The sequence below is a fragment of the Amphimedon queenslandica genome, unplaced genomic scaffold (assembly GCF_000090795.2).
Source record: "Amphimedon queenslandica unplaced genomic scaffold, v1.1 AMPQUscaffold_13495, whole genome shotgun sequence".
Taxonomy (NCBI): domain Eukaryota; kingdom Metazoa; phylum Porifera; class Demospongiae; order Haplosclerida; family Niphatidae; genus Amphimedon; species Amphimedon queenslandica.
The window spans coordinates 366,802-376,801 of NW_003546269.1; the positions used below are offsets into that span (position 1 = coordinate 366,802).

At 37.3% G+C, this 10,000-nt stretch overlaps 3 protein-coding genes across 3 annotated transcripts in view; 2 read left to right on the forward strand and 1 right to left on the reverse strand.

Moving 5' to 3' along the window:
* The first annotated feature begins 1,645 nt into the window (after positions 1-1,645).
* Positions 1,646-5,120, forward strand: LOC100635642 (transmembrane protein 129-like). Its single transcript, XM_019993470.1, has 10 exons — positions 1,646-1,823; positions 1,880-1,996; positions 2,054-2,182; positions 2,230-2,314; positions 2,431-2,527; positions 3,064-3,130; positions 3,188-3,221; positions 3,286-3,455; positions 3,513-3,587; positions 4,725-5,120. The coding sequence occupies exons 1-10, from the start codon at positions 1,680-1,682 to the stop codon at positions 4,899-4,901; spliced, it is 1,095 nt and encodes a 364-aa protein (XP_019849029.1). The 5' UTR covers positions 1,646-1,679; the 3' UTR covers positions 4,902-5,120.
* Positions 5,121-5,296: 176 nt separating this feature from the next.
* LOC100631605 (uncharacterized) lies at positions 5,297-6,992 on the forward strand. The gene is made up of 2 exons (XM_003384285.3): positions 5,297-6,126; positions 6,191-6,992. The coding sequence occupies exons 1-2, from the start codon at positions 5,392-5,394 to the stop codon at positions 6,875-6,877; spliced, it is 1,422 nt and encodes a 473-aa protein (XP_003384333.1). The 5' UTR covers positions 5,297-5,391; the 3' UTR covers positions 6,878-6,992.
* Positions 6,877-10,000, reverse strand: part of LOC100635767 (DNA replication ATP-dependent helicase/nuclease DNA2-like) — a 7,496-nt gene continuing 4,372 nt past the window's right edge. The window contains exons 17-24 of the mRNA XM_019993467.1: positions 9,439-9,607; positions 8,778-8,905; positions 8,407-8,600; positions 8,261-8,353; positions 8,033-8,210; positions 7,887-7,979; positions 7,552-7,791; positions 6,877-7,204 (exon numbers count right to left, since the gene is read on the reverse strand). Coding sequence (XP_019849026.1) covers positions 7,010-7,204; positions 7,552-7,791; positions 7,887-7,979; positions 8,033-8,210; positions 8,261-8,353; positions 8,407-8,600; positions 8,778-8,905; positions 9,439-9,607 — 1,290 coding nt within the window. The 3' untranslated portion in view covers positions 6,877-7,009. The remainder of the gene's footprint in view (positions 7,205-7,551; positions 7,792-7,886; positions 7,980-8,032; positions 8,211-8,260; positions 8,354-8,406; positions 8,601-8,777; positions 8,906-9,438; positions 9,608-10,000) is intronic.

Below are 10,000 nucleotides of genomic sequence, written 5' to 3' on the forward strand. Positions count from 1 at the left end.
TAAATGATTATTTACTGCTCTGCAGAAATAGAGCCCAGCATCTCTGTTAGTTACATTGAACAAGGTAAGGCTATAGTCTTCACTGCTGATGAGGCCATTGGTCACCAATATTGAGTGACCATTCTTGTTCCTGTACCACGTCACAGTTAGTGAGTTTAGCCTGGATACACTCATGTGGCAAGGAAGGGTAGCATTAGTCCTTTCTATTGCTTGAACGCTCATCGTTCCAGCTCCATTTAACAATTCTGGGTAAGCTATACAAATTAGAGAATATTTGTGGTTAGAATATCTATAATTCCATTCATACATTGCCTCACAAGCTGTTACTATTATGCTAATTTGGTTTTACCACAACATTTCCTATAAGCAATTAGCATTCTCCTTGGTAATAGATATACAAAAAATAATAAAAATTAATTATACAGCACAGTATGTCTACACTATTGTAGTCGTAATTGTAATAACATAAATCTACTTACCATAAAGTTTGAAAGGAGGCGAGAGGACGGTATTTGTTCCACACTGTATGTATCCCTCACAGGGAGGAGTGATATGAACTGCTGTGCTTCCATTGCTGAAAAGACTTAGGTTTTTCATGCAGTCATCATTGCTAAACTCCAGGCCGTTTCTATAGAACGTTGGTTCACTTAGAACAGTGAAAATCCCGAAATTGGCCCTCGTCAAGTTTTGGCATCTGAGGAAAAAGTTGTTTCCCCTCGGGCCTTGTCTAGTTGTCAGTGCGACGGAAAAGGAGTCTCCAGCGATTGCAGCAGAAAATTGTAAGACTAAATATAAGAGAGACACAGTTGAGAAGTGCCAAACTCTTGACATTTTCAGGGCTGCTTAAAGACAGAGTCAGAGACCTGGTTGATTTATACTATGATTTATATTATCATAGATAAGGATCTGTTGCGTAAGCTCAAACTTGATCTCTGCTATGCTTAGACCTATAAACTTAAGACCCGGGGCTCACACTGTATATATATATAAATGAGGCATGACAAAATAGAGTGGAGAATGGAGGAAATAATTAAGGAAGGTCAAAGGAACATCCTGAATCTACCAAAGGCGTGGTAAAAACTATTTAATATAGGTGTGAGGCCACGTGTTAGCACGTGGGCTTATTACCGCGTAAGGGGCAAAGAATAATAAGCATGGACGAGCTTGATATCAGCCTCTCTGACATTGAGATTTCAATACCTGCTGATTCCAAAATCTCTGAATCAGGAGTAAACCGGACTAAGGAGGATAAAAGCAAATCTGAAGCAAATAAAGGCAAAGGAGAAATCATTGCAGAGCCAGCTGCAAATTCATCAGAGATTAGAGCTGAACTTGATGTACCTAACAGAGCAAATGGACAAGATGGAACAGAAACAGTTTCAATGCTAGTACAGCTAAAAAACAGCTCAGAGTCAATGACTAACCTTTTAGTTACCTCGGGAAGTGAACCAGATTTATTTAAGGAGAATGGTAATGAAGGATAAATGAATAGATCTATTTTTGTGCATGAAAATATCCAACAGGCGTTTCTCTTGAACTATGACAGTGATTTATTCTTCTAATTCTGCACATTATCACATCATAAATAAAAAATCTCAAATATTTTTGATTATTATTTTTTCTTTTATAATGCGCCGAAAGTATAAAACCACGCCTTCTTGTTTTGCGGACAAATAAAGATGGCGGCAGAGGCTACCATAGTATTGTACACTTTAGTCTTTGGTTTTTATTCCTTTCTGGAGGTGAGCGGGTCCATGCCTCAAGAGATACGAAGTGAAGGCCTCACCCTTACCTCTCTCTTCTCACGCTACTATGGAGATCAAGTATAAATAAATAAATATGGCAGAGAATCAGAATTAAATCCTCCACTTCTTATTAGGACATAGATTTCATCGGGTACCACATGAGAAGATGCACAGGGGCCATTGTTATTCATTCTTTTCTTCCTCTTATTTATACGATTGGGCTCCAGTTTGTGTATCCACATTTTAACATAGTAAGTAATTATTATGATATTATCGTGACAGTTAATATTATGTAATATTATTTTTAGTTATTTTTTTGGGACGTTCCGCCAACTGTACAAAGACTCCTCATGCTTTCGTTTGTCAGTATTTTAGTGGGTGTGTCTGTGGGCGTGGCTCACTCTCGAAAACAATGGAGTGCTCATCCACTAGCAAAAGTATGATTGATTTAAATGTCTAAATATAGTAACACGGTGGTGGTAAGGTTTTGTCTAAATATAGTAACAACTGGAGGCTAGTAGCATCTTCAATCAATGCAGAATATAGACGCATAGACAAATTCGTGGCAGGTAAGTGAGAAATCATTACATCATTCAATGGGGGGGGGGGGAAGGTAATTTTAATGTGGTTTTCAATGTTTATGGTACATTACTATACTATAAACTGACCTTTGTACCATCATCAGATGTTGGCAGATACAAGATTGTCATTACCGACTCCTGGATATTGAAATGTGGCGTGCACACAATACAAGCAATACGACAGAGTGAAGCAGAACTAAAGTACTTACATGTATAAACTATATATAAAAGTACATACCGCATAGCGGGAAATTTTGGAGGGAGTTAAACTTGGTGAATTGTTAAAAATTGGTGATTGGCGAATTTTAATTTTGCGAATTAGTGGCCACGTGCCATTGAGCATGCGTATAATGGCTCAAAATGGTGGATTTTTATTTTGGTGAATGGCTATCAAAACGCCAAATTCGTCAAGTTTAATTCTCTCCAAAATTTCCTGCTATACTGTATAAAGTACATTTACATATACAATGTAGAACTAAAGTAGATATCATACATGTATGTATTATTATACATGTACTTTATCATTAAGATTACAATCTTTCATTTGTATGCCTAAAGGTGGGCATCCACTATGCAACTTTGTTGCCAGTACCTTTGATGTGGTTGTGCAACATGTTGCATGAAGCTGAGTCTCTCTACTTCATGCAACATGTTGGCTGATGTTGCACAACCACATCAAAGGTTTTACCACAAGTTGCAAGCAACAATGCTGCATAGTGGATTGCCAACCTTAATAGAGTATCATCTACTGATGAGCAAAGAATAGACGTTGAGGGAAGACCAGTTCAGTTCCTTACCATACAAGTAGAACCTTCTTTTTTATAATTATAGTTACTTTTAATGGTATCTCATTAATTCTAGGTATCTAGCGTTGAGCCTCATATAACCTCATTTAGTAAGAGAGAGAGAGAGAAGGAAAAGATATGCATTACGCAGTATGTGCATTTACCTTTTTATAGAGATGCGGTTAAAATCTGAAATATATGGTAGCTTGAGAGAAAAGCTAACACTGCCCATTCAAGTGGCGAGGAGAATAGTCATCAGGCAGACTCTTGATGAGCAGTTTCTAGTCGCTTTCACTGAACAAGTGGAGAGGAATGGAAAATACAGTGTACCCAATGAATGTCTTGTGAGTGTTTAGGGTGTAGTAGCTGTGCATTACTTTATATGCTTATCCTGTGTTTAGCCATTGGAACCTTGTCTGGGCTGTTCACAAAGCATGCCAGAGGTTAAGTTGATGAAGACCTGCACAGCAACTGGAGTAAGGATGAGAATGGAGAGGAGGATGGTCATTTTGGAGCCTTTAAAAAATCATTATGCCGCATATAGCAAGGTTTTTTTCTGAGAATAACAAATTTTGCGAATATTTCAAGATTTGTGAAATTAAATTCCTTGAAAATTAATTTAATACAGTACAAGATGGCAGAATAGTGGAAATTCACGAAAATTATTTCCGCAAACTTCTGGATATGGGTCATTTGCGAAAATTATTATTCTTGAAAAAACCTCTATACGGTATCATTATAATGGTATAGTCTTTAACTGCTTTTTTCTAAAAATTTGCTACTGAAAAGTGGCCATGCTTGTAACTCGAAAAATTGAAGTTGAAATCAGCTCAATTTTTCTACACAGCATAAGGACATTAATATGTATCAGAAAATGTAATAAAAATTTGGGGTGATTTTGGAGCCATTTTTTGGAAAAAACCATGGGCTATAGCCTTGGGTATTGTTGAGAATTTTGGCGTTTTCTTTAAATGGCCGTAACTCGAAAAATTGAAGTCGGAATCAGCTCAAACTTGCTACACAGCATAAGTACATCAATATGTATCAGAAAATGTAATAAAAGTTGGGTGTAATTTCGGAGCCATTTTTGGAAAAAACCCTGGACTATAGCCTTGGGTACTTTTCAAAATTTTTGGCATTTTCTTTAAATGGCTGTAACTCGAAAAATTGAAGTCGGAATCAGCTCAAACTTTCTACACAGCATAAGTACATCAATATGTATCAGAAAATGTAATAAAAATTTGGGTTGATTTTGTAGCCATTTTTTGGAAAAAACCATGGGCTATAGCCTTGGGTATTGTTGAGAATTTTGGCGTTTTCTTTAAATGGCCGTAACTCGAAAAATTGAAGTTGGAATCAGCTCAAACTTGCTACACAGCATAAGGACATCAATATGTATAAGAAAATGTAATAAAAATTTGGGATGATTTCGGAGCCATTTTTTAGAAAAAACCATGGACTATAGCCTTAGGTACTTTTCAAAATTTTGGCGTTTTTTAAATGGTGCTCAATTACTTAATTACTGCTTTTTAAAAAATGGCCATGACTCATATAAACACAATAATAATGGATTGGTTCAGTTTTGCTGATAAATTATTTTTACTTTCTTAAAGGAAACCTCGTGTCAGTCTTGCAACTGCAAGCCAATGTGGTGTCTCTCCTGTATGAGCAAATGGTATGCTAGTCGCCAAGACAAGAACAGACCCGATACATGGATGGGAGGATATGCCACTTGTCCTCTCTGTAGACAGAAATTTTGTATGCTAGATGTACTTAAAATTGAGGATTAGCATTTTAAAAATGATTTTTCAATAATTTATATTGAAGATTTTTCAATATTATTTATAATTTATTTTGTGAATGTCATTAACTGGTTACATAATAACCTACATGACATCACATTTTATGTCACAGAGCATCACTGTTTGATAATTGTACTCACTACTCAGTAAGAATAAAGTCCATTTTAAATTAATTTTTTAAAGAATATGAATAAAGTTATAAGGCTATGAATGTAATCAGAGACTTTGAATAGTATTAGGAAGTGATAACAAGAGCCCTTGTGTCTCCTGCTTTCGCTTGAACCCACATCCTGACAGGAAGAGTGTAGAGGATATGATGGTGGGTGTCAAGCATGCACTAATGAGGACTGAGGCTCCTTTGTTCCCATATAAAGGGGCACAGAAACCTTTAGAGCCATTCAAAGCAAAGCAAACAAAGATATCAAACAAGTGAAGAAAGCAGTATCCGAGGCAGTATCTCTATAGACTACAAGAAAAGATGAATTTTGAACTTGCGTTTGAAGAAGTAGACGAGGAGTTGGTAACCATGGGAGACGAAATGTCGGCTGGTCTGAATGTGGACTTAGAAACTGAAGAAGCTATGAGTGAAGAATCGTGGGCAAGTGGTAATAAATTGAAGGTGAACTTGGTCGAGTCAATGGAAATGGCCGATGAAATAGGAAACGGAATCTCTAACGACGTGATTTCTGAAGAAAAACTTACAGCAGATTTTGCAAAAGACGTATCAAAGGAGCTCTTTGGACCAGAAAACCCAGCGGAGGTCGCCGAGGAGATCCCTAAATCATTGTATGAGGCTTCGGTAAAAATAAGTCAACTCCAGAACGAGACAGAAGCAGCAGAGTTGGCTGAAAAGAGCGGCTCAAAATTCTCCAAGTTGAAGATGGTGGGAAAGGTCCTCGCTTATGGGACTGGTATTGTAATGGGGCTTGACTGGTTAGCAGGGAAACTTGCTAACATTGTTGAAGTATGCATTGACTCCGATGATCCACCAGACTGGGCAAATCAGCTGACAGCAAATGAGAAGGACGACATGAAGCATCTCGGAGATGCTGTATCGACCCTTCAAAATACAATCCAAAGCTGGACTCAGCAATGGTCTACGTACAAAGATCAGCTAACGGACCTTGGGACAGTCACCGTCACTATCAACAGCACTGCACATAGCATTCCAGTAATGTACATGCTCTTCTATGCCTTTTCTGATATGAGAGGAGTAAGTCACAGAATTATTATACTAGCTAGTCTATCTAATATTTTCTTTCTTTATATACATGTAGGTGATCAATAATGCTCAGACTGCTCTCAGTGCTGATGTCGGGAACCTAAATGTAGCAGCTGTCATTGTTGCCACTAATAACGTGTTTATGGCCTTCGCTGATGCTCTGGCTGTATTCAAGATCAAAGAAAAATCTAATGGATTACAAATCCAAGATTTCCCTCCACAAAATGACAATGTAACAATCAACAACGCCATCTCCACTTTCCGCAATGGAAGGGCAAGGGTGAATGCCGTGGGTGTAAAATACACTCGATTTGCTTCTACAAATGCCATAACGGCATACCTCCAAGTCAGGATCATAAGAGATATCTACTCCAGCATGCAGACTGTTGTCCTTCCAGCCATGAAAGATGCTGCTAAAGAAGCTTTCAAGAGTGCAGCCCAAGATCACATGGACTCGGTCAAAGCTAAAATACGGGCGGAAGCATTTATTCCTGCAGTTGGACCTGAAAAGGCCAGAGAGATGCTGAAAAGTGAGCAGGCTAAAGCAGCACAGCTTGGGACTACAGCTGCACAAACTGCTGCCGAGAAGGTTCTGAGAGAGCGTAGACCACAGGTTGTTGCAAATGCTAAAGCTGAAGTTAAAAAATATGCACAAGTCGATCAAGTACAGCTTCGAAAAATAGCCGACTTTGCTGTTGACAGTGCCATGGGCCAAGTGAAAACTGCAGTCTCAACGAAATAAGCTGTACAGCAAAAACATTCTGACCACCACTGCAGCTTATATAATTACTATTTCTTTATTAATTTATTTTTGCCATTCCTTATGTCTTTTGTTTATTAAAAATTATCATTAAAAACTTATTATGACAACAAATCATATTGATGGAGAGATTTTGAAATCAACAGTATCTATATTGAACATCCATTCATGCTGATTGATGAGGGTGATCAGTTTCAAGATGTGAGGCGAGTGAGAGAGTGTGTCACAAGACCCAATGAATATCAGTTTGTGTTTGGCCCTGGTCAGTGCCACATTGATCCTTTGCCAGTTTAGCAGAAGCTGGCCTACCTAATGAAAGCAAAATAGCAATGGATTTGTAGCAAGTACTCGTATTATGAATACTTGTATAAAGCTGCTGAGACATCTACTTATGATTATTAAGCCCAACATGCATGTACATTACAGGCCCAACATGTTGCCAGCTTGTGATATCTCTTTCAAACTTGTTAAAAGGAATAAAAAGGTTTCCTATTCAATGCTTGACCACATCATCAAAGGCTGGGCAAGTGCTGAAAGCAACATTGTTGAATGTAATGTACATGTATGTTGGAAACTATTAGTGTTCTTATACTGCCTGTTTTTGTAATTTATGTTGTATACTGTATACAATAAATATACATGCATAGCAAAATGACCTTTCCTGATGTGTTGCTCCTAACAAATGACACCAGCACACAACTCTTATCCCTTCCCTGGCACCTGTCGACAGTCAGCACCTCCACAGACCGATACTCATTCCTTGGTATGAAACTGGAAGTACAAGTCTCAAAACTGGTTTGAGAACTTGTCTCAGATTCGTGTAGCGACTTTGTTATGAGTCTCTGCTGGTTCTTATACTGAGTAATTACTAGTATATCAGAGGGGCTTACTCCTAACTAAAGTAATAAGAAAAGGCACAAATAATATTTCAAAAATTAAAGCTTTTTAATCAATTTTAAAGAAAAAGACTACCACTACTTATATCATGTACCTGTACTAGAGTCCTGATAATACTCACAACTATATTAACTTCAAACAAATTGCACATGTGATCAGAAATCTTTTCTTCTAACATAGCACCGGACTGCAAGAGTAAGCAAATCACGATTGACTTATTTTGATTTATAATTTAATTACTTTGTCTGTATTTAGAAAAACAACATTGTTATTCGGGTCAACGGCATAAGCCAGCCAATCAAATTTAATCTCTGAAGATTTCCATCCTGGTATCGACATGGTTGCCCCGGCAACGTCCTCAGAAGCGCAACAAAGCAAGTTGTCGTAAATGAGACAGTTGGACAACTCCATGATATTTCTAATTGCAGAAAAGGGAATAATATTGAAATGCTAGTAATTAGAAAGTACCGGTTCATTCTATGTTGATGAGTGAGAGAAGTCAGAGATGAGGGATGAGCTGATGATAGTCGTTTAAAAAGACTTTCCTCATAGCCTTTCTCTCTAAATAATGCAATCACATACAGTACATGTACATGTACATGTACAATCCTCACTTGGCTATTGGCGATTTCACTAAAGGTGGCAGCTGGTAATGGTCGCCAACAAGTACAAAACGAGACGCTAGTCTCAGAGGAGCAAGAGAGAGGGGGAGAGGAATCTGAGACGCTTCATCAACAATACAAAAATCAAACAATCTATTGGAACAGAGAGGGTGATCAACACTGTGACATGTAGCACCTATCAGGACCTGGAAATGGTAAGGATATAAGGACAGTTAGTAATGCAAGTACATTTTGTCATTTATTTTCTGATGTTCTTATCATGGTTCTAGGAAGTTTGAGCTGCATGATTGCAACCACAAATTTTAAGTTGTGATCATTGTCCATGTGCTGCTATCAATTGGAGAATTTTATAATAAAGTTACTTTTTGTTGGTAGACATCTTTAATTTCTTGTACAGAGGAGGTGTCTTTCACTAGCTCAGAAAGATTATACGGACTAACTTGAGGATGGACACGCCCGATTGAGCCGATTCTGATGATATCCTTGAAACCTTAAGCAACAAAAAATTATTAATAAGTACTGGACAGTATAGTACATTGTAGCTCTCTTCTGATCAAAATTGGAATTTAAAAAAAATTTTCAAAGCTGCTCAAAAATTTGACAAAATACCTTCCACTATAGTACAGGGTACATACACTGTAACTACATATACATAGCGAGGTGCTAGGAAAATTTAGACACAAGCAATGCCTACACCATATGCCCACACTATGTACATACATGTATACATATTGGTCTTGAGCTATTGGAATTGGAAAGGTGTAAGGAGAGTAATTGGTAAGGCTATTTGGCAATTTATATACATATAATTGGCATACATTTGGCAATAGTTATAGCTAATTGGAATTACTAATTGGAATTACTAATTGCTATAATATATATACATAATTGCTAATTATATACATACATGTAATTGCTATTGCCAATAGCAAAAGCTACAAAAATTAACAAAACATCCCTGCAGTGCCCTGTACTACATAGTGTAGAGTAATTTATCAATTCCTAAATTTGGCCTTCCCTTACCATTCTCTATCAGTTTCATTAGTACATTATCAACAGCTGAATTAGTGAACGAGGTCAGTAACACACTGTAGCCCCTGGTCACCAGTATTTGAACAAGACAGGCAATGGTGGTCGTCTTCCCAGTTCCAGGCATCCCAAGAACTAGAGAATAATCCCTCGATGAAAGAGCCTAAGAAAATTGTTAGCATGTGTATATGTATGTCAGGATTTCCCATAGAGCATGCTTTATGAACTCACAAGAACTACAATACAGTACATGTACAAGTATATACAATGTACGTACGTGCTTTTTTCATAACTTTAAAAATTCGTAAAAAATCCAATTTTTATCAGAATCAGCTCAAACTTGCTATATAGCATAAGAACATGTATATGTATCAGAAAAAGTTATAAAAATGGAGAATTCTCTCCTAGTCATTTTTGGCAAAATTTGGCCGAAGACCCTGTACTATAGTACAGGGACTTTGGCCTGATTTTTGAGTAACTTTAAAAATTCGTAAAAAATCCAATTTTTATTGGAATCAGCTCAAACTTGCTACACAACATAAGAACAAGTATATGT